Raw genomic sequence first — 24,730 nt, forward strand, 5'->3', positions numbered from 1 at the left:
ACCTGCCCTCAAGGAGCTTACATTCTAAGGGAGAGATACCATATGTGTATATGCATACACATATACATATATACATATATGTGTGTGCATGCATGTATGCACACATTGTATATATACACATATACATGCATAAAATATATGCAAAATGAATACTTTGGGAGAGATCCTTAGACCTTATCATTTGCCCTGCCTTGGTGCCCTCCAGCCCCCTCTATTATTGTCTGATTTACTGATGTACCTCAGTGAAACCCTGCAAATTGCTATCACCCCCACCAATGCACCCTTAGGACTTCTAGGCTTTTCCATCCATCCTAGAGCTGATCTTTTTTTATATGTCATCTTTCCAAATTAGAGTCTGAGCTCTGAGAACTCAGAGGCAGCTGGTTGATGTAATGGACAGAGCGCTGGCCCTGAATCTAACCCCATCATTGTGTAGGTAAGGAACTAATTTCTGAGCTCAGGTTCAGCCTCAGATACATATTAGTTGTGTGACCCTGGGCAAGTCATTTCACCTCTATTTGACTTAGTTTCCTCAGCTTTAAAATGGGGATTATAGGGGCAGCTAGGTGGTACAGTGAATGGAGTACTGGCCCTCGAGTCAGGAGGACCTGAATTCAAATCCGGCCTCAGACACTTAACACAAAACTAGCTGTGTGACCTTGGGCAAGTTAATTAATTCCAATTGCCCTACCTTACCCCCTCAAACTCCTCCCCCAAAAACACACTTATCTTATTTGATAACCACGGTCTTCGGAGGCTTCTAGGGATATGTGACTATTCCCAGAGAGTGGGAAGAGGAGGGAGGGAGGAAGGGAGGGAGAATGGCTCAGGGGGAGCAGGGAGGGAAGGTCATGCCAAGCAGAGAGAACAGTCAGGCCAGAACAAAAGCTGTGGAGGTGCATGTGGGCAAAGAACAGAATGTGCCCTGGTTGCTCATCTAGTACACTAGGGGAGTGCCTACAGATAATGGGCCAAGGCCTGCTCCTTCCAGGCAGGCTTAACTCAAGGTTGGTTGATACATGCAGGGATGAGGCTATCCGCCCCCAGCCCCCAAAAAAAGTGCCCTAGTGGGAAAGAAGAGACTCCAGATTCCCTGGGGGAAAAGAAATGTGTTAAATAAGCAGGTGGGACAAACAGTAGGCCTGTTGGTAAATCCTAATCTCCTGCTATGTGCTGGACACTATTCTAAACATTTGAGATACCAAGAAAAGCCAAATCGATCCTGGCTCTCTGGAAGCTCACAATCGAATGGGGGAGAAAATATGTGAATAATTATGCCCAGACCAGCTATGTACAGGATGAAAATGAAAAACCTATTGGTATTTTAAAGACTATTTCCAAAGATGGAATAGCTTTGTCACTAAGGAAGGAGTAGGAGAGGGGCACATGTTCCATTGAAGGTACGCCTGACCACTAGCAGTGTGACCTTGGGTCACTCACCTAACTTCTCAGTGCCCCCAAGAAAAGTTCCTAAGATCCTGTATTACTGACCAAAGGAGTTACTTATCTCCCTGGGTCAGGGTTTCCATACCATCCCAATGAAATCACAAGTCCAAACCATAATAAATGATATGATAATTAATTTAGTGTTATTAGCAGCCATGTTGTAAATTACACATATATGAGGTATCTATACTGTTTGAGAGTTTACAAATTGCTTCCCTATGAGGCTATGAATGTATTCTTATCCCTACTTTACAGATGAGGAAATTGGGGCTTTGTTACAGTTAAGGTACTTGCCGACTAACTCAAAAGCATTTTGGAGATCAAATGAATCTAACCCCATCATTGTGTAGATAAGGAATCTGAAGCCCAGAAAGGTTACATGATTTACGCCCCTACCTGGTAACTTGTGTTTCATACATAGTGAGACCATCCCCCACATGTTGCATGAGAGTGTCGTCCAGCCCAAAGGGAGGCAAAATAGACTTCTCTCGCCTCTTTTTCCCTGACCTTTTTCCCAGGTAGACTTTAACTTCTGCCAGAAGGATTAGCAGGAGATTGGGGCTAGAAGCTTGGCCACCCTACTGTCTTCAGAGAGAGCAGAATTATACTTCTCTGCCCCTTTAAATACTGTTAAGTCTAGGGAATGTGATTTTCAGGTTCAAATTAAGCTTCTGAAGGCGAATCATTCATGAACAGGGAAAGGAGGAGCCCAATTTTACACCCAAAGCTTGGTTTTCCTCTCATCGAATATCAGCTACACAAATAAACACACATAGGAAATGGCAAAGAAACAAGTTACGATTAAATGTCCAAGGTAAGGAGAGGGGAGGGGAGGGACAAGGTGGGGAGAATCATAGATCACAGAATTTCAGAGCTGGAAACCACTTGGGCAGGTGTCTGGTCTGACCTGCCACTGAACAATGACCTCCTTTATTACAGGAATGACTACTGCTCGTCCATCCAGTTGACAAACAACCTCAGTGAGGAGGAGAGGGCCCACTTCCTTCCAAGGCTGTCCAGGCCAAGTGGGTCGGCCTCTCCCATTGTGGGGAGGCTTTTCTTGACATGCAGTCTAAATCTTCCTCCGTGATACTCCTACCCAATGCTCCTGGTTCTGCCCTATGTGACCAAGAAGAGCAAGATGAATCTTTCTTCCAAAGCCTTTCAGGTCCTTGAATGGGGGTCTTGATGCTTAGTTGTTCCAGGGTTTTCTTGGCAAAGGTACTGGAGTGGTCTGCCACTTTCTTCTCCAGCTCACTTTGCAGATGAGGAAACTGATAAAAATTGGGTGAAGTGACTTGCCCAGGGTCACAAAGCTAGAAATGCCAGATTTGAACCAACGTCTTTGTGACTCTATTTACTTCACCGCCTAACTGTCCTTCCTAAGTCTTCTCTTCTCCAGGCTAAAAATTCTTGGTTCTTGGCATGAGGAAGAAGGCCTTTCCCATTCTGGTTTGTTGCCTGGACAGCATCCTTGTGGGATAGAGGAAAGGGAATGAGCATTTACATAGTGTGTACGTGCCAGGCACTCTACTAAATGCTTTTTAATCTCAACAACCCTTCAAGGGAGGTGCTGTTATTATCTCCATTTAACAGTTGAGGAAACTGAGGCAAACAGAGGTGAAGTGATTCATCAAGGGTCTCGTAAGTGTCTAAAACCAGATTTTAACTTAGCTCTTCCTGACTCCAGGCCCAGTGCTCTATCCACTGAGCCATATCAGATGACACAAAGCTTATCAATGTCCTTACTAAATTATGGCCTCTAGAACTGCATAAAATACCCCAGATGTAGTCCAACCAAGGAAGAAGCTGGTGGGACCATCCCTGCTTTATTCTTGGATCGTCTTAAAGAAGCCCAAGGCGGTATGAATTACCTTGTAATGCGCTAAAGCCCTCTAAACCACATGGCTCTCTTTTAGGCTAGACTCAAGTTTTACCATGTTCTCCGAATCTTGTCCTTGTGAAGCTGATTATTTAATCCATGTGTAAGTAGATTTGGCCCAAAGTTCTAGCTCCTTTAGAGCTTTTAAGATCTTGTTGTCACCCAATGTGTTAGCTATCCCATACAATCCAAAGCCAATCAGGGTTTATTGAGTGCCTACTATGTTCCAGGCACTGCGCCAAGTACTGTTCTCTCTCCCAGCAGTCTGACATATTCTGATAATTTGATGCCGTCCATGCCTTTATTCAAGTTGCTCCTAAAAATGGAAAACAAACAGCACGGGGTCAAGTACAGATTCTTCAGGATCTGGAGAATTCCATCCAAATGGCCATGGAACCATTAATATACTCTTTGCGTCAATTTGGAAAAAAAGAGAAAATAAGATTGACCTGTTCTTGATGATGCCATGCTTGTATATTTGTGATTCTTCCTTATGTTTACTAATGGTTTCCTTAATAGTATATGGTGTCTGTAAGAAATGATGAGCAGGGTGATTTTAGAAAAACATAGAAAGATTTGCATGAAATAATAAAGAGTAGAAATGAGCAGAATCAATAAAATGTTGTATACAGTAATAGCAATATTTTTCAGAGAATAAATGTGAGTGACTGAGTTATTCTGAGTGTTATAAATACTTAAATCAACACCTCCAGAGAAAGAACTGGTAAATAGAAGTATGAATAATATGGTTTTAAACACACACATATGCAGATCTGTGTCAAATGGTGGCCTTCTCTAGTGCAGAGTGGGGAAGGAGGGAGTTCAGAATTTAGTGTAACAAAAAATAAAATAATAAATATTATATATATATATATATATATACAGAGAGAGAGAGAGAGAGAGAGAGAGAGAGAAGAGAGAGAATGTGGTTTACTCTCTCAGAGCCAGGTCTCCAATATTTGCCCTTCCAGGTTCTAAGGTCTATCCAAGATACTCTTTGAATGTGTCAGATCCCATTACAAACATGTTTTAGAATTTTTCCAGGAATTGAGGTCAAGCTCCTTTCCCTATGGTTCCCAGACTGTATTTTCTTTCATCTTTTAAAAAGAAAGATATCTACCCTTCTGTCCAATGGTACCTTCTCCAGTTCTCTAGTCTTTCAAGTATCAAGGACAGTCACTCAATCATATCTGTCAGTTTTCTTAGTAACCAATGACTTGGTTAGTCTGAACCAAGTTGCTTGAACTCATTGAATGCAACAAAATGGTCTATTATCCCTTTTCATATCTTGGTTTTCAATTTCTATTCACTATTTTTGTTCTGTCCTTTCCAGTCCAAAGGTCATTCCTCTTGGCAGAAAAAAATTGAATAGCTGTCTTCTGTTGTTCATTACCATTGTCCTATTCACTGCAAAAAATGGTCCTGTTCCTGCCTTCAACTTCCCTTTTCTTCAATTAGGGGAAAACCCCCTTTTTTGACTTGTTTTCTTCACTAGCTTTAGTTCATTAGGAGCTTAGCACTCCTGATACTATTCTTATACAACCAATTAATGCTGTTCTTTCCATCCTGTTACTTTTTTCTGCTACTACCATCCCAGTGTGCATATAAAATGTCTCTGATATGTCCCCCTGCCTCCAAAGCAAGTGCTATCTAGTCTGGAGTAAGCCCTGAATACTTATTGAACATATGAGGCTACTTCGTTTTAATTATCCTTTTATTTACTTTTAAACATGTTTTATTGATGCTTTGTTTTCATATCACAGTCATCTCAATACGTATCTTCTCCCTCCCCTCAAAACGACTTCAACAAAAAGTAATTTAAGCAAGACCAACAAACAGAATGACCTTGTCTGATAATACATGAAACATTCCACATGCTTGGTTTCCTACCTCTCTACCAAAAGGAGGAAAGTGCTTCCTTATCTTTTTTTTTTGGGGGGGGGTAGGGACGTATGGGGGAGGGGTCAACTCACCACAATTATTGAGTCTATAGATTCATTTTAATGTCTTTTTCATTTGAATTATTCTAGCCATTGTGTATACTGTTTTCCTGATTCTGTTTACATCATTCAGTTCGTAGAAGTTCTCCCAAGGATCTTAATTCATATTGGTTCTTTCATGTATTGGAATGAAATTTCATTATTTCATATACATTTTTTTCAGTCAACCGCCAATCTTTGGGTACCCATTTTAATATCCAATTTTGAAGTTCTACTGTGAATATTTTGGTGAATATGAATTCTGTCTTGGACCTGATTGGGGTATATTGCCCAGTAGAGGAATCAATGGGTAAAAAAAATTTAGTCATTTTCCTCATGACCTGAAATTATTTTCCAGAATGGTCAGACCACTTCACAGCCCCTCCAGTTTATGTGTGCCTAATCTTTCATGGCCACTAAAGCACTGGGTATTTCATCCTTTGTCATCTTCACAATTTGCTAAGTGACAGATGAAAGATATTTAAACATTTCTCTTATCAGCATTGTGGAGCAATTACTCAAATGGTTGTTCATAGTTTTTTTTTTTTGTGCCTTTTGGAGGGCAATTGGGGTTAACTTGCCCAGGGTTACATGGCTAGTTTTTGTGTGTGTGTGTGTGTGTGTCTGAGGCCGGAACCAAACTCGGGTCCTTCTAACTCCGGGGCCGGCGCTTTACTCACTGCGCCACCTAGCTGCCCCCCAAAGTTCGTAATTCTTTTAAGAACTGTTTACTCATATTCTTTGACCCACCTCATCTAGTGGGAAGTGATTCTTGGTCTTGCATTTTTGCATTCTTTATCTCGGATAATAATAATAATAACTTAACATTTATATAGTGCTTACTATGTTCCAGGCACTGTGCTGAGTGCTTTTACAACTCTTATCTCATTTAATCCTCACACAACCCTGAGAGGTAAGTGCTATTATTACCCCCATTATACAGATGGGGAAACTGAGACAGGCAGAGGTTAAGTGACTTGCCAAGGGCCAGCCACACAGCTAGTTATCTGAGGCCAGATCTGAACTTCCTGACTGTATGCCATGACTTAAATACATGGCTTTTTCTGCATCTTGTGTCCATTATCTCCATCAGGAGGTAGGTAGGTAACGTCCTTCATCGTAGGTCCTCAGAAGACATGGTTGGACGTTGCATTTATCAGAGTTCTTTAGTCTTTCCAAATTAGATTTCTTTACAATGTTGCTATGCTCATAGAAATTATTCTTCTGTCTGCTCACTTCATTGTCAGTTCATACAATCATGTGTACCTGAAATTATCTTTTGTCATTTCTCATAGAGCACTAATATTCCATTCTGTTCACAGGGCACAATTTGGTCAGCTGCTCCCCAAATAACTAAGAGCCACCCCCTTAGACTCCAGTATTTTTCCCTCGCCCCTGATCCTCCCTTCAGGGTCAGAAAGTTTGTTTTGCTTGCATCTACCCCTTTCAGGTATCTTCCCCACTCTTAGCTACCCCCTCCCCATCCTTGCTTCCTTCCCTGTTGAGTATGACACCCTCATGTTTCAGGTAGTGAGGTTCATTTGATGTCCACTCCTCCCCTCCCCTGTTTGTATTCCCTCCTTATGTACCCCTATCAAGAGAAATAGTAAGTTCCACTCCCTTCCACCCTTTCTACACTAATGCATTCCTTTTATTCAGCACAGACTGATCTGTTCTAATTTGTGGAGTCCTTTTCAGGTAAAGTTTACCATTTTCTTTACTAAGCTTTTTTATTCTCTTTCCAATTCATTCCTCCAAAGCATTTGCTTCATCTTCTATCTTATTTCTTTTAGGTTATTACATAGCTCCATTTCTCATATAAAACTCAGGTTGAGACCTTCCTCATGGTTACATAGTTAGCAAACATTAATGTGAAGGTAAGACCTCTTTCCATATTGATCTAACCTGCCTTCATTTTCACAATCCTTTGCACTAAGTGGTATAGGCCTGGCATATTAAGCACAAGGATGTCTTATGAATTCCTGCCATACACTTTTGTGCACATCCCTCCCCCTAACAGAAACTTCCTTTATTCTCTACCAGGTTCTTTCCCATCCCTTTAAATCTTTGCTGAACACCCCAAGCTTTAGTCATTTCTGCCCATGACCTTCTATCACTGCGTCTGTTAAGACTTGGCTTATCTCCCCATAAGGTGACAGACATATGGTGCCCTTAGGGATCTTGCATCTCCCCAACCGGACTTCAACTTTTCAGAGAGCATGGAGGCCACAGACTCTTTTTGTTTGTTTGCTCAGTGCCCTGGAGTACTGAATGTTTCTTGATTACCAAGTGTGGCCATCATGTCGGCACTTCATGGTTTGAGTCTCTAGGGAAGGTAAGCCATCCCAGGCCTGTCTCTTCCTACCACAGAAGATACTGTCTTAAGTATGATTCAGTTGAACTTTGGACAAATCATAACCTGTTTAATCTCTGTAAAATGAGGAATCACATCTAAAGCAGTGCCAGGTATTGCAATGGGCGCTATTATTTCAAGTCATGTGCTACTGTTCTCCCCATTGGAGTCCGGTGAGGCCAATGATCACGGATTTACTTTTGCTTTTTATGCTCAGAAATTAGCATACCACCTGGCACACGGTAAGTAAGCTCTTAATATTCGTTGTCTATCAGAAAACAAAAGCGATTTTCCAAGTCTAGTACTATTCTCCAAGGGCTTTCTCTTTCCAAGACTCACAAGCCCTAAAATAGATAGTTCTCCTACTCTAAGCTGACCTCTCAGGTTGGGTTTTCCTGAATTTCTGTCTGGAGCCAATCCTAGAATTCTCCAGTGTGACATCCGTGCACTCTTGTTCAACTTTCCCAAATTTGAAAGTTGTCATTACAAAGAACCCACAGAACACTTTATTCTTGCAAGGTGTTTGACAATAATCCCTCCTTATTTTTAGAAGTAATCTAAGTCATTTAATGATCACTTGAGTTCCAAGAATGCATCCAATAAGAGCAGGCAGCTTTCAGGACTAGGTCACGCCTTGATATGTGGAGTAACTAGAATCTCTACGATGCCTTCCAGTGCCCAAGGGCCTATGACTCCGTGAAATTTCCTACAATTCATTAAGCTTGTGCAGACACAAACTGAGACGTTGACCCCTTCCTCAGAAATGCTGCCGATGCTCTCATTTGCTGGCTGAAAAGCTAAGTGTGACAACCAACAATCTAAAAGCAGGTACTCCTGCTGAAAGAGTTATTCTCTCATAAAAGACGCCAAGATTCCGGAGTATTAGCCAGTTTAATTTAATAGTTTTACAAAAAAAACCCCAAAACAAAAAAAGCCCCCAACAAAAAACTAAATACAGATTTCCATAATGTCCCACTGTCGATCTTGTTCACTTTACAAGTATAAACCCTGCTAAATGCATCCAGTACATTTTTTTATTGCATGAGATTCCAATTTTGTCAAGCACTCAAAGTGGTGCAAACAGCAGATTCTGGACATTCAGAGAACTGTTTCACCACGAGAAAGTTGCATGGAGCAGTGCAGCATCACCAAGACAGTGAGAATCTTTACATGACACATTCCAAAAACAGAGTAGAAATATAAAAAGGGTGATTAAAAAAAAAAACAATCCAGTAACAACAAACCACCAAAACAACAAGTCAGCAAAATTCACAATTGGCCTTGGCTGGAAAGCCGTCTTTGGAATCCATCCTGCCATCTCCAGATGCACCATTTCGGAATCACGAGGGGGCTCTGTGCCTACATGGAAAGGATCCTTTGCTCCGAGGTAGAACCACAGCCAGTCTTATTGCAGAGATACAAGGTACCTGTTCCCACCTCTCGTGGCTGATGGTAGATACAAGTGGTCATTGAGAAGTATCAGTAGTTTAGCCATTTCATTATTAACCAGTAAGATGGATGGTTTTCCTCAACACTTAGACTGTGATGTGCCTCATGAAAAGTTCTCTCAGCCCAGAAAAGCCAAGGCCAGAAAGATAAATTATCCATAGTTCAAACTTCTTTATCTTCTTCAGTGCCAGAATACTATCAAAGTACTGCCCCGCTACTGTGCAGGGTGCAATTGGCCAGAAAGGTTTCCCTCTGGGCAAGCAGGGGCCTCAGAGGCCTTGGGGTGCTTCCCATCGGCACCAGAAGTTTGGGAGTGAAAAACTCCCTAGGCTGCAGACACCCCTGAACTTAGGAGGCCACCAGGAATTTGGTTTCCTGCCCTTACCACTCTTCTCTATGACAGCTCAAATGACGATGTCTTTTCTCACTCTCTAAGTCTCCTCTTTGCTTGATTCTGCAATTAAGGTAGAGAGTATGCTGTAGGTTGTGGGGTCAGACATTGCCACAAATATGATTTATGATGCTACAAACACAAGATTTCAACTTCACTGTGGGTGGGAGGGAGCAGGAAGATGTGTTCAAACAAGATCAGGCACTGGAGGTATCTATAAAAGGATTTTTATCAAATAAAAGAAGTAGCCCAAACTCGTTAAAACAGTTAACTTTCCTAACTATCACAAGAGTCAGGAAGTACTTGGGATATTTAGGAAAGCTACCTGTGATTCAATACTCTACTTCAAATCCAGCCATGAATGAATGCCCTGGCTAGCTACACATTAACAACAGCTAAACCTATCTTCTTTCCAGGAAAAAAATGTTGTGTAGGTGACTGGGCTCGTTTGGCTTCCAAGATGGTGATTTCCTTTGATCTCCTCCCAATTCCCCCTAAGCATAAGATCTAGGTGAGCAGTTACACCGAGACAACTGGCCTATACCACACTGCCTGCACTCACCAGTGCTAGCCTCTAGCCTTTGCTATGGAAGACCAAACAACAATACCCTGTTCCCCTCCCCCCGTATCTGTGTGTGAGCACGCATGCACACGTGCACACATGGACAAATTCTTAATGATTCCAAAATATTAAAAAACAAACACCCAATTTTAGATTTTTTTTTGGTTGGTGATGCTAAATGCCTCCATTTCTATTCTAAATGAAGTTATAAATTTGTTCCTAGGTCCATTAGGTGAAATGTCTAATACAGCCTCAAACGGCTTACTATTCCATTCATTACACCAATCCACTTAAAAATCAGGAATTTAAGGCTTGTCTCTAGTATGTACAGCTGTACAGCACAATAATATGCTACTACATACAACAAAGGCCATGGCCCTTGGCCTCTCAAATAACTCAAACTTTATTGTCAGCCCAACTCTTTAAAAATGAACACCTATGTCTACATACACAAGCAGATAAAAGGTGACCACAAATTTCTGCCCACTACTCACAGGGTTTAAAGTGTTAATTATGGAGGCTTCCTAACGAAACAGAAGAGGATGGCAATGACAAAAGGATCATGCATGGTTTTAAAATCAGCAATCTTTTCCTTCAATTGCTGCATACTGGGGATAGAAAAACTGAATCAAGATTCTGAAGGGGGAGGGCTAGAGGAATAAGTGTAATTTGTTTAGGAGTGAAGTCTGAACACTCCAAAATGCACCAAAGAAGGTAGAGGAGCTTAAAATGAAGTTTGTGACAGTGAATCAAAGCTCATAATGGCATCAAAAGATCAACATAAAGAAGCATAAATAGTCACACGATGACAGTATCAGAAATTGCACGAGTCCACCCCCCCCACCCCCAATGCATTGCACAGTATAAATTTTGGAACAAAAATGCAAAACAAGCATGTTTAAAAATATTAAGACATAAAAAGAGCTGAAGTTCTATAGTAAGGATGCAGAACAGAAATCTTAAAAGTATATGGAGAGATTCCACTAAGACTATCTCACATTTTTCTAGATTAAAAAAAACTCCCATGCCCTGTAGTACAGCAAGTGAATAAATAGGACGAAGGGGGAAGAGGGAAATCAAAACTAGGTGGGAAAAATGTCTCCATTTACAAAAAATATTTACATTCCCTCAACTCAGTAACTTTCAACATGTCTATATACAGAGTTCTGTACACATCTAGTAGAGGGTAAGACTGAAGGGTGGGTACTCAGGAAAGGCATAACTAACTTGAGCTGCATGTTTATAGATACAAGTTTCCTTCATTTATGTGCCCTTAAAAACACTGTATTCTGACCAGAGGACTGGTAGCTTTTTCAAGTTTTAGCTATTGTAGCATTTGGCCTTGAGGGCCTCAGATAATGAGAAGGTAGAGGATCAAGGTGGATGTTTAACACTCTGGTGGCGTAACAGTAATTGCTTTTCTATTGCGGGAACATACAATACCTTAGTTCACAGAATCTCCAACTTTTTGCTCATATTTATACAATCTCCACCTTCCTAACAAGGAAGATGGAAGAAAAGCAGAAATGCGGTGTTTATCATGTGTGGCCCTCGGGCTTCTGACTAGATGTTTTACCTCCATGAGGATGGGCTCTGCTCCTTACCGGGATGGCAGCGCTCCAGCCTGCTTGCCCAAAGAGCAAAGTCACAACAATCAAGGCTAGAGAATACTTGTCCTCTTCTCACTGCCCTGGGCCCATTTGGACACATGTTCTGCTTGCTCTTGACCTGACCAGAGGATGTTTGCGGGGGGGAAGTTGTCCCAGAGTTACCAGACTCTTAACAGCAGCTGTGAAGTAACACTGAGTTTGGAGAGCTTATCCCTGGAGCTGGCTAACTAGAAATTATTTGGAAAATTAAACAATTTATGATGGCTAAGGTTGTAAAGGGGAAAATGAAGCTGAATTTTTGTTGGAGATGTTTTGCTAATATCCTTATAAATATGAATCACTGGTTGGCATATTTTGATATTCTAACTACTAAATTACCAAAAACTCTCTGGCAATGAGGAACTTTAGGGGAAAGCCTCTAAAAATTATTTTTGCACAGGGCTAAAGTCTGGAATTCAAAAATGTGGAAGCAATGACTTTCCAACACACCCTGAACCATAATTCTTTTTTTTTCTTAAAAAAAAAAAAAAAAACCACAAAAAACATAAAACACTTCAAAACTCAGTATTATAGTGGTAAAAAGGTCAATCAGATTAAAAATCAAGTCTTTAGTTACAAAATGTGTGACTAAAATGACTTTTCCGAGGCTGAGCTTCTTTGGCTAAGGCCTCAAACAGATTAAATGAGTTTGGAAATCAAATCTTCTAAGCAAGGGGGCTTTTTAACCCTAGGATCCTACTTCCTCACCTCTTGGAAGTTGACTCCCTGAATAGGTTACCATTACAGTATAACAGGAAGGTTATCAGGTGCCCAAATCAAGGTTTTCTATTTTGTATGCTTCCACACTCACTGAGAAGGGTCCCAATAGAGAACCTCCAGCATCACTCACTTATTGTCAGGCCATCTTATACCTACTACTCTGACACTTTCAGAGACAATTTTGGTCATTTAAAATGTGTGTGTATACACACATAAAAACACTATAAATACAAATATACACGTATATGTATACACACACACATATGTATACACACACCCCATTCTACAGAGAAATCAAAACACCATCACAAATCATGTCCCCTTTTCAGCAATTAACTACTCCAAGAGTAAACTTAAATTCATCAATAATAGTGTCATTTCACCGCATACTTCAGGACTATTTTGGTTCTGCCTTAAAGGAAAACATGATCTACTTACAAACCACCATCAAAAAGCAAGTAAGTCTGGGAATTTGGCCAGAAGCCAGCAGAGCCCTATTTTTTCACAATGTCTTTCCCCTGGAAGGGGTTGTTTTATTTCAGAATCTCATCTCCACAGTCATCCTGTGGCCCCACCATGTGCCCTGGACTCACACCCTGTGGGGTGAGCTTGCTCTCTGCTGTCTAACTGGAGGCAGAATGTTCCTTGGGCTCTAAGAGGAGATCAAAGGAGTGCAAAGATTCCTTCAACCAGATAAATGAGCAAAAAATAGAGGACAGATTCTTCTTCTCAATTTAATACCATTAGGAGATATGTTAAGTAAACTCAGATGAAATGTCCAAGTAACCAAGTGTGTGCTTAAAGAAAATATGCCAGGCACCACAAGAGATGGCTGCACTCAGTTTCCACCAGGAAGCACCTAACTATTCATAACGAGACAGAGATTCTCCACCTCCAGGTCAACACCAGAAGACTAAAAGAAACAATGTGGAAACTGGCCTTGTCCAAGTACGGGTCAGTGCTACCACCTGCCACCCACCGCCTTAAGGCAGGAAGAACTTCCTTACATTTGAACAGAAAGCTATACGCAGTGCTGAGGCAACACACATTTCTGTAGAATGCCCAAAGTGAAACTGTTGCTAAAGGGGATGACTGCCTAAGCAAGAATCCACTTCTTGTTAGTACAATAACTTTTATTTGACATCTACAAGATTTTGGTGTCTTGTAGCTTTCTGGACAGGTTTATACAATCTCAAAAGTTTTCAATAGTGCAACCTGTGCAAGCAAAAAAAAAAAAATAGACAAACATTGTCCCTCACTTGTTATAAACATTTACTATTATAGGCAAAACAAAACTTACCCATATTATAGATAAGCGACTATTCACATTTGTACATTACCATTTTAAACAGCTCCAGATAAACTCTACAAATGTCTTACAACATATTAAACAGTATTCAAGTTACTGGGTAACAAAGAGCACATACAACAGAAGCCTCAAGTGTTTTTCCCATTGTCTAGTTTACAGCTCAAGTAAGGTTTCTTCTTACAAGTGACAAATTAAATTACATTAATGAAGTAAAAAATAAGAGGATTGTTTTGCAAGATAGAGGTCAATTTGCACTTAGTTTCCATAACCATCTCCAATTAAGGAAAAATGCCATCTCAAGAAAAACAGGCTTTGAGCCGTTTTTTGCAGCACATTAGGAATATTATTAATACATTAAATGAACTAATTTTGAATTTAAGAATTTTTATCACGAAGAAGGGCATACGTGTGGTGGACTCACTGCCTCAGAGGAGGAGGGGAGAAAAGCAACACTCGGGCATAAACCCTGTGGAAAACCGCACTAAGCTGAGCGGTCAGTACAGTTGTTCCTCTCCGCCCCCTGACTTTGGTGGGATCTTACAGCGTGCTTTCAAAGACATGCACTGTCAGAACAAAAACTGGCAAAGAACCCGAATGCATGATATGCAACCATTTCCATTTCATGCTTGTTCTAAACCTGTTTTACATGTTGAAAAGAAAAACCAATATAGATTTTCTCTATTTATAGACTCAAAAGACATGCATCCTGGGAGGCCTTGCCCAGCCATGGCATGGATGTCCTGCGTAAACCCTGAGTGCTGAAGGGCAAAATCAAGGTAAAGCCAGTTTGGGAAATTCCACACATTTTTGCACAAATTGTGGTCTTAGTTTAAGAAATAAAAACAGACAAAAAAAGCCCATGAATTTAAAAAAAAAAAAGACACCCCTGCTTGCCCAAAGTCAAAGCAAATGGGAAGTTAAGTACTAGAGGAAAAGCCTATGTAAAAGGAAGGACATTTGCACCACCATCAGCATTGCTGAGTCTCAGTTTGGCCATCTTTTCCAGGTACCTCCTCATTCCCAAAATATTACCAGAGAGAGCGCAACTGAAAAATTCTTTGGAATCTGTCCCTGATTTTTATGCAAATGATATGCTTGGATAGCTTTTCCAGAAACACCCATGTCAAAACCTGCAGTCTATCCTTTTACAAGTTGTTCAAATTGGTGATGCTCTGTGGGTGATGCTGTTGCCATATCTGTTTCTGCTGGACGGCCAGCTGCTGGGACTGGTCAGATGTTGACAGAAGATTTACAAGGGGAGAGACACAATTTGCAGGAATGATCAAACCTGTAATTAGAAATAAACCAGAGGTTGGCTTTGAAAAATTCTTAGGATTTGTCTAGTCATAGGAAAAGCAAAAGTCATACTTTGGAACCAAAACAAGTTAGTGCAGAGGTCATATTTGAACTCAGGTTTTTGCAATTAAGTCCATTGTTTTATCATCTAGTCGGAAATAAAAGTACATTTTGGGGGCCTTTTTTATAGTGGCTTGGACCTACATCATTGCGGGAAATCGCCATAGTGAACTCCTTCTGAAATGCCTAGCAAGGAGCAGGGGAGTGGGGGGGCGGAGGTGAGAGGCAGAGAGAGGTTAGGTGACTTGCCCAGGGTCTTTACTCAGTGTCATAGGTGAGAAATGAAAGATCTTTCTGATTAGAGGCAAGTCTTCTCTCTAGTACCCCATGCTGCCTCTAGAGCATAGAATTTATCTTAAAAAAATTACAGAAACAAAAACAAGAAAGCAATGGGTTCTCTCTTATACCTTACAGACTAACTCTGGTTACTAAGCAATATAAACAAAACTTACCCACAATCCGCTGTCCATCCTCTGTTCGTAGACGAACTATCTGCATCTTCACATTTGTGCCACTGACAGATGCTAGAACTCCCTCAACTTTTGTCCAAACACTCAGTACCGAACCACATAAAACGTAATAGGTGCGGCATCGAAGACCTATTTCACAAACTAATCCCAAGCTTGCTTTTTTGCAATTGCCTCTCCTGGAGGGAGGGGAGGAAGAAAGAGGGAAACAGATTAATAGAGAGAACTTTCTGATTCTTCAATGTCAAAGCTGCATCCACAACTTCTACCTACCCCAGACTCAGTTGGCTCTATTCTCCCTTCCTTATACTTCACACGCATAGCTTTATCTCAGGAACCAGCAAATCTTTTCCCCATTAATATGATTATCATTTTAGATTCTTCTATCCAAACTTAGCAAATAACCACTATTTTGTATGTCTACTTTAGTTACCTAGTCATTTTAATTTTACATTAACATTGCCAAAGAAATGCTGCTTCCCAATTTCAAATGTTATTATAATAAGTTAAGTCAATGATATATTATTAAATACATTAGTTACTGACAAGACTAAAGTAGAAAGGTACAAGACAACTTCAGTCTCCAGTGGAGGATGATGTATATTTCCATCAAATTATCAAAAATGAAAAGTTATCTACCAACAAGTATAGAATTGAGTGCTTCTACTGTAAAACATTAATATGTTTTTAGAGGATCATACCAAGAAACTAGGATTGAAAGATTAATACTACATAATAAGCTTACTGGTAACCTCTTATATATACTGGTAACTTCTTATAAGGTTCAAAAATAGTGTTCTGAATATCATTTTAATGGCAAATAGTAGATTAAAAGATTAGGCTTATTCAAAGACCAGGATCTTCTAGCCCAATGCACAAGAGATCAGAAAATGTTGATATTATATCCACAAAGACAAAATTTCAGACCCCTAAAAGCACTCATGTTGAACCACAGATAGCATTCAGTTTATTCACAAATGCACAAGTTATTACCAGAAGGCCTATTTTTAGGTTAGCTTCTTTAAATGTAAAATCTGGAGGCTTTTCCTAACACTCAACACAGTACCATTTTCCCAAAGAAATGCATTGCTCACTGCAAGTTAATGTTACCCATCTGCCCAATAATGAGTAGATAAAAAATTAGACCTATTTTTTCCTATCCTTTTTCAAAAAATGGGCCACATTCGAGCAAGTAATTTTAGGGAGTACAAGATGCCAAGATAGAAAAGGTATGCTAAGACAACTAGAATATCAGAAGCACTGAATATTCATTCCAAATCATACGTAATAGCCTAGCGTTACTGGGAGAAACTAGTAGTTCCTCACCTCCATTAGAAAATGCAATTCATTTAGCAGAATATAATTCAATATATAATAGTTTAGAAAAACTTCTGGTGCTGTATTCCTATCGTAATTCAATTTGCTTACTCAAGCACTGAATAATAAAATCTAGTTCTGTGAGAGTTGTATCTAAGAAGTTTTGGTTTAAAGTCTAAGAGTGATCTAAACAAAAAGGAAATTTGGAAAATTAGGATGATACATCTATTCTCCATGACCAGATTAAGCTGAAATTTGAACCCTGGGTATAAAAATCTATGAGGAACACATGGGACATACCAACAACAACAAAAAAAAACTAAGTCTACCTTTGTAAAAATCAGTATTTAATACTTTAAACTATTTAACAAAACAGACAAGTGTTTTTTTTTTTAAAAGTAAATGCAGCCATGTTATTAAATCTTCATTATACTGTCAAATATTCTAAAAATAAATCAAATACTAACCAATATGCATGAGTACAGGTATCTGCAGATGAATTATACTGATCTAACCAGTGAGCCAGGGCATCATCAGAAGCTACCTGTAAAAATGAGGCAAAATACAAGTCATGAGATAATAACTACACTCTATTTTCCTTTAAAAACAGCTGAAACAACACCTTCAGATAGAAGCCTTCCTTAATTTCCCCATCTATTAGTACCTTTTTCTCTCCCACCCAAAAATGAACACTCTGTAATGGGAATGCAAATTTGGAAGATCTTCCCTGCCCCTAGGCTAAAGTGCACCTGAAGCCTGGGGTGGGAGGCTTGTTTTTCAGTAGATACTTTTTGATTGGCCAGTGGGTCAATAAGGTTGTTACATTCTCTGAGCCAGGAGAAGGCTATATAAGCCCTGATGTGAGGCTTTGTTTTGGGGGCTCACTTTGAGAAGTGTTCTGTGATTTGATCTGTATTCTGGGAAGCCGTTGTCCAGGCCCCCCCCCCTTTGAAAAACCCAGATGTTGACTGGGTATGGATGTAATGGTTGGACAGTTTGGAAATCTGTCTACTTGATCTGTTTCTGTCTTGATAATTCTGCCTGTATACTTTGAAGTTCGGGGTGCTGACCTTTTCCCCCTGAACAAGGTAGACAATATATGTCTGACTGATTAAAGTAAGCTTGTTAACCCATTTTGAGTTGCTTTTCTTTAACAAAGCAGATCCAAGAACCTGTATGGGCAGCAAACCCTGAGGACGCTTGGGGTGCTTGCCGGTACACACTCCTGGAAGGACTCAGTTGTCCCTTCATAACTCTAAAATTTCAATCATTTTGTGATAATCATCTTTATTAATTTTTAATAAAATCAGAAAGGTCATTTGAAAAATAAATTACATAGGAAAGTTCACAAAGTCTATGAACACATGGACATACACATAAGAAAAGCACCGTCTTGGTATTTATAGAACCTATATTTGATTACATACTGCCATGGCGGGGAGGGGAGAGGAGGAAGGAGAGAAAATTTGGAACTCAAGGGATTGTGGAACTGAATGTTGTAAATTAAAAGAGTAAATAAATAAATTTAAAGAAAAAAAAAGAATTTTACAAACCTCAAAAAAAAAAAAAAGTAAAGTACCTTCTTATACTTCTTTTTCAGATCAGCCAAAGTCTCTAATTTAAGCTGCTTCCCAGTATTTGGTCTATAAACTAAGAAAAGCTTCTTTTTGGGATTCACTTCTTTCACCAAGATGGCAGTTTTCTTATTATTTCTTATCTACAAAAAAGGTCAAGAGACATCATTCTAATAAAGTATTTTAAGGAGATAACGCAACTACTTGGTCTGCTATCATTGATCCTTGAAGGCAGCTTAAGTGTGTGTAGCCAAATTTGAAAAGCCATTTTATTTAAATTTCATTGATATGAAACATGTGCATCTACACATAACTTTCAAAGAAAATGTTACTTCTGCTTTTTCTTATATTGCAATCACTCCCAATTTCTTAGTTGCTCCAATACCCTGATTAGAGAAATTAGTCCAAACCCAACTGGGCTGGACTGCGAATTGGACTTGGGCATCCTCTCCACAAAAAGGGAGTGTTTCATCTGCTTTCCTTTCTAGGACTAGGCCAGTTACTGTCATTAATCTAGGACAGGAAGCATCTTAGTGTCAGTTGTGCTTATGCATATTCCAGGCAACAAGTAGCAGACCATAGTCACAAAATGTCCCTACATTGTATTCTCCACAGGAGTCGCTGGGGTATATGCAACATTTATCTTCCTGGTAATCTTTCTAATCTTTCATCATTAGTACAGCATAAAGGGGTGATGTAATGGCCCATCTGATAATATTTCTTGAAGTTTTTGGACATATACAATAAAACCAACTCCTTTTTTACTTCTCCAAGGGGAATGGGTTACCCAAGTACAACTTCCCTCATTCTTCTGATTTCACTTCTATCAAGAATTATAAGGTTAACAGGATTTAGCTCTTCTAGCATTATGGCCACCTGCTAGTCATTGGACAAAGATCTTATGTGTAGAGGATCAAAACCCACATGAATTTTTGACAGTCTAAAAATGGATTCTGAACTTTTGCTGCCCCTATCTATCACTGTGACTACAAAGTAAGTGGGCACCAACTAAGGACCATTTCTTATATTTGTTTCAGGGGTTGCCATGGCCCCAAGTTTCATCACCAGGTAGTCAGGCTCCTGGTGACAAGCTCATACCGTGTTTCCCCGATAATAAGACCTATCCTGAAAATAAGCCCTCCCCTTACTGTGTAAGATTCCTCTAAAATAAGCCCTCCCCCCAAAATAAGCCCTATTGAGACTGCTACTGTAGTGAAGGTGATCCCCTGCGCTACACTGCGGTACCCCCTGCCCCCCCCCCCCAACACACGCCGCGCTCGCTCCGAGCTGCATCCAATCAGAGCTGCAGCAGTGAGCGCGTCATCCTGTTCTTCCCCAGTGATTTGCTTATTGAATAAAGGTACATTTTTTTTGTTCACATTTACCTGTTTATTAAAACTGCTGTCAATGTTTATTAAAATAAGCCCTCCCCTGAAAATAAGCCCTCTGGTGTTTTTTCTGTCCAAAAAAAAAAAAAAAAATAAATAAAAACTAATAAGACAGTGTCTTATTATCGGGAAAACACGGTATCTAATCTCACCCTGTTCAGACCTTAGCTTGGAGCAAAGGCCATAGCTTTTGAGAATACAAGAACATATAGAATGTGTACATAAATTGTTCTACTGTTTACATGTTTGCTGAGAACCTAAGATGGGAACCTTTTGAAAGCAGGGCCTGTTTTTATCCTTTTTTTGTATTTCAGGTGCTTAGCACAGTGCTTGTCACATAAATCTTTTAATAAATTCTTTCTGACTAGATAAGAGTTATAAGCAAAACTAAAATTAAGTATCAACTTGACTCCTTTCATCATCATTTGCCAGTTTATAATTCTGATCTAATGATCTGGACCCACTTCTAACACTAGTAGATGTCATGTAGAGGGTACAGTTGGCTGGTACACAATCATTTCTGGAAAAGGTCAAGGTTGGATCATTCCCAGGCCTTCACCTTCTCCCTGGGGGGATGCTGGAGGGGAAGAGGAGGGGGAGGTTTCCTGGTCTAATCTCTTTGGAAGGTATAATTAGCAAGCTGGTTAGAATAATGAGCTTTCTTAGCCTAGGGGCAATGGCTACCTCCCCGTTTTTTTCCCGTTGTTTGTTTTTTAAGAGAAGCTCCAACCAATCGAGCTTCCAGTCCTGTCACTTTAGCATCGTTTTTATACCTCTTCAGCTTCTACAGAATAAAATCTTTCTGATAAGTTACTTTTAAGATAAAGAAAAAACAGAGGTATCTAATGATGAGATCTTGATTTCCATTTTAACACTTTATGATTCTGATGTGGCCAGAGTACAGTAACCTTCCCTCTGGGTCTCAGTCCTCTTATCTCACATCCCTCTGCTCTGCTGCCCCCTTTTCCCACTGATGAGTCTAGAAGACTATTTGGGGGAGTCCAAGGCTCCCAGGATCCTCGGTCTCCTCACCCCACCCCAAGGCAGAGCTTTAGATTTTATGGGCTTTGACACTCAGACCCCAACACTGGGTCCCACCCAGGCCTCTCCAGCTCCCTTTAGTGTATTACAGCCCCCATTAGATTGGACGCTCCCTGAGGGTAGAGACTCTTTGGTCTTATGTTTGTATCCCTAGTACTCACTCAGTAAAGTGCTTGGCACACAGTCATCACTTAATGTTTTGCCTTGCCACAGGATGTTAGCTAAATAAAGGAGGTAAAAGTTTCATAAAAGCATCCTACAATATATTTTTAAAAACATTAAAGAAACCAATAAAAACTATACTGCTGGAAAAGAAATTGGCCCCATCTCAAATCTCAAAGTCGTTCACATTTATTAGAGGTTCCTACTTGCAACGATAAATAAAAGCCATCATCTGGTCCTGTCTGTTCAGCCCAAATCTTGGTTGCTTCTTCCCAAGACATTCCTCTCTCTACACTGATCTGTAAGAGAAACACCATAAAAACCAATGAAGATACCACAGTGACATAACTCCATGGTGAGATACCTAACAATCTTTTAAATAAATTTAAAATACATGAAATCTTCAATGGATATTCATCTAAGTATCTCATCTGACCTTATCATGAACGTGTACATTAAACTTACTGTGTACAGCTCAACATGGCCTGAGGTTGAGTATCCTGGCGTCAGAAATTTCTTAGCATCTGTTTTCCTCACCTTCTCATCTCCAGAACCAAGATCTTTAAAGAATGATAAAATTAACGTTAAGAAATTTTTTTTTAAATAATAAATGACTATATTTAATTATTTCACTCTGAATTTACTACTCACCTAAAATACCCATGTCATATCTACCATTCTTTTTGGCATTTTGTATGACTGCATTAAGTGTGTCTGAAAAGTACTGAAACAAGGCATTCTGCTGGTGGACCTCCATACCCAAAATACGATTTAGGAATTTTCCTATATTATTGTAATCTGAAAGGGAAGTCACAATAAATCCCCAATTAATTAGGAACAAAAATACATTTAATCACCATCTTTCCAGGACCATTATCTCAAGCCTTGCTCTTTTCTCCTGTGTACACACACACACACACACACACACACACACACAGAGTCTCTCTATCTCTCTCTCCCCTAATTTCTAAAATCCCTTTCTCATCTGAAATTCCCCATATGAAAGGGACCACACAATTTTAATATTGTGTTATTTTTTCCTGCTACTATTTCATATATACATATGCACGGTCTTCTTATGCTCCAATATGTATCACTCAATTACTACTATATGCCAAGCTTTGGTCATGGCCCTGAAGATTACAAAAACAATGAACAAAATAATCCCCATTCACCAGAAAACTTACATTTTAACTAGGGATGTAAGGACACCCCTTTGTATATAGAGAATACAAAGCAAAGAGTTTGTTTTTATATTCTCTCACAGCATTTGCCAAAAACATATTTTATTTCCAGAAATATCCATTAACTTAAAACACTGAATTCTAATATGCAATTTAAAATATCAACAGTCAGGAGGAATACCTTTATCAAGAGTCAAAATTCCAGAGCGGTCTTCCACATTTATAAGGCCCACGCCTATTAATCCTTGTCGGACATCTACAAGAAAATATATGAACTTCTCTTGAGTCACCACCACCTTCTTGATGAACCATTACCTAAACCCCAGCCATCCCTATTTACCACTGCTCTAAAATCCCAAAGAAAAGGGAGCTTTATTGTGGTGTTTCAATTTCACACAATGGGCAAAGTGGTGGTGGTGGGAAGAGGGGTAAGGATGAAGGGCTGGCTTAATATTAAAGAGGCTGATATGAAAGGCTAGATGCCTAAGGAAAAAAAAAACAATTAGAGTTTACAAAAATCTGTTCTGTACTTTGGTAGCTCTGAGGTAAAATCTGAATACAGAATGTCATCCACACAGGACACTGTTTAAGTCTGTTAATATTTTAGTTTGAAATTATAACCTTAAATGAAGACACTGAAAACAAGAATTCCTACATGCCACAATCTCTATAGCAACATTCACTGTCTGTGATAGCAAAGAACTGGAAACAAAGCAGATGACCACTGATTAGGGAATGGCTATAGAAATTGTGGTAAAGAATGCAACGGAATATTAATTACTGTTTTGTAAGAAATAATGAATACAAAGAAGCATGGAAAGAACTACATGATGCAAGGCTAAGAAATACACACAGTGACTACAATACACAAGAAAAGAGCTAATAAGAAAATCTATGGTCTCATATAATCATACTTTCTACACCTGTATATGGAAAATAATCAAGATGTCAATGAAATGGAGATAAATTTGACCTTACAGAGCTCACTCAAAATTCATGGAATGAGACCCAATGACTGAAATTTTAAACATACACTAACATGCAATATTATATATTAAGAAGATTATTCATGTATGGAAATTCAGGAACCAGAGGAAAGTAATAACTATATAGGTGAAGATCAATGAATGTAATGGTGACACCTTGGAGGCCTTTCCAATAAGAAAAGAGACAAAGCAGATGGCCTTGTTATCTCTATTTTTATCTGATATAGTCCTAGAATTGCTAGCTACAGTAATAAGACAATAAAAAGAAATTGAGAAAATAAGCACAGTCAATCAAGGAAGAAAAAGTTATTACCTTTTAAAAATGATGATGATTTAGAGAATCCTGGAAATTCAAGTTATTAACTGAACAATTAACTTCAGTAAGATATAAAATAAACCCACAAAAATCAAAGTTGCTGTATGTTACCGAAGAAAGCTTAGTGGAAGGATACAAAAATAAATTCCTTTCATGGTAACAAGAAAGTGTACAAAATATCTGAGAGATCTACCATGAAATACATAGTAATTATATTAATACAAGAATAAAACAGGATTTATATAGAGGATGCTGGTGACTGGGCAGTGCTCATCTAATAAAAATTATCATTATCTAAATGAATTCATAAATTCAGTGAGTGTCATACCAATATGACAAAGTTACTTTACCTGACAAAGTAGTGACAAAATTCAAGAATCTCAAGGGAAATAAAATGAAGGAAAATATGCAACAATTTTCATGACTCAACAAGAAGTTCTTGACCAAATATGAAAGAGAAGTGACCATAAAAAGATCAAATGCACAATTATGATTACAGAAAACAAAGATTTTTGTACAACTACAACTGTTTCATGTGACTGAGGACTGAGTTGAACTAGTTTTCTTCACTTTAAGAGAGGGTACTGCTTTTTATTTGGGTATAGTTTGAATTACACAGTATCAGAAAGCCTTTAAACTTGGAATTTCTGTGCTGGTACTTTAAAGTTTTATTCATTTGAACTTGAACAAAGTTATATTTTTGTATCTATATTTTGCTCTATCTAAAATTTTACCTTTGAAGAATTCTCCTGGATAGTCAGGAGGTGGTGAGACCATCGGGGAATCTAGGTTCACAATGGATTTCATAACAATTTCCAAAGCATTTCTACCATACTGGAGGGAAGAGAGAAAAAGGAAAAACAACCTGTAAGTATTAACATCTTGTACAAAGTCAGCATTTGCTATCTGACATACCGAGTCTCTAAATCAGATATATAGCATGTACAAGTGACTAATTTCCAAATGATTTTGAAAGCAGTATCACTCTGGGGTCTTAATCAGAAATATTTGAGAATTTTAAGACTATATGGCAAAAGGAAAGGAGGATTCGGTTCTACTATAATATTTAGACTCTCATATTACCCCAAGAACCACAACTTAATGAACACAAAATTCTTACCACTCATACTAGTTTAATATCAATGTGCTCTCTTAGCATCAAGATTCTTTTCACACCAAATAGACTTCACTAATTTTCT

The 24,730-nt window shown here is 39.1% G+C and overlaps 1 protein-coding gene across 2 annotated transcripts in view; it reads right to left on the reverse strand.

Annotated features, from left to right (window-relative positions):
• Positions 1-8,540: 8,540 nt before the first annotated feature.
• Positions 8,541-24,730, reverse strand: part of SBNO1 (strawberry notch homolog 1) — a 75,989-nt gene continuing 59,799 nt past the window's right edge. For both annotated transcript variants that reach the window (XM_069081554.1, XM_069081553.1), the window contains exons 23-31: positions 24,266-24,365; positions 22,411-22,485; positions 21,697-21,843; positions 21,511-21,605; positions 21,252-21,344; positions 18,460-18,597; positions 17,348-17,424; positions 15,549-15,742; positions 8,541-15,028 (exon numbers count right to left, since the gene is read on the reverse strand). In XM_069081554.1, the coding sequence (XP_068937655.1) occupies positions 14,886-15,028; positions 15,549-15,742; positions 17,348-17,424; positions 18,460-18,597; positions 21,252-21,344; positions 21,511-21,605; positions 21,697-21,843; positions 22,411-22,485; positions 24,266-24,365 (1,062 nt within the window). In that variant the 3' untranslated portion in view covers positions 8,541-14,885. The remainder of the gene's footprint in view (positions 15,029-15,548; positions 15,743-17,347; positions 17,425-18,459; positions 18,598-21,251; positions 21,345-21,510; positions 21,606-21,696; positions 21,844-22,410; positions 22,486-24,265; positions 24,366-24,730) is intronic.

Source organism: Petaurus breviceps, unplaced genomic scaffold (assembly GCF_028583685.1).
Source record: "Petaurus breviceps papuanus isolate PSGF00001 unplaced genomic scaffold, PetGlider_PUasm1.0 99, whole genome shotgun sequence".
In the NCBI taxonomy this organism is placed as follows: Eukaryota; Metazoa; Chordata; class Mammalia; order Diprotodontia; family Petauridae; genus Petaurus; species Petaurus breviceps.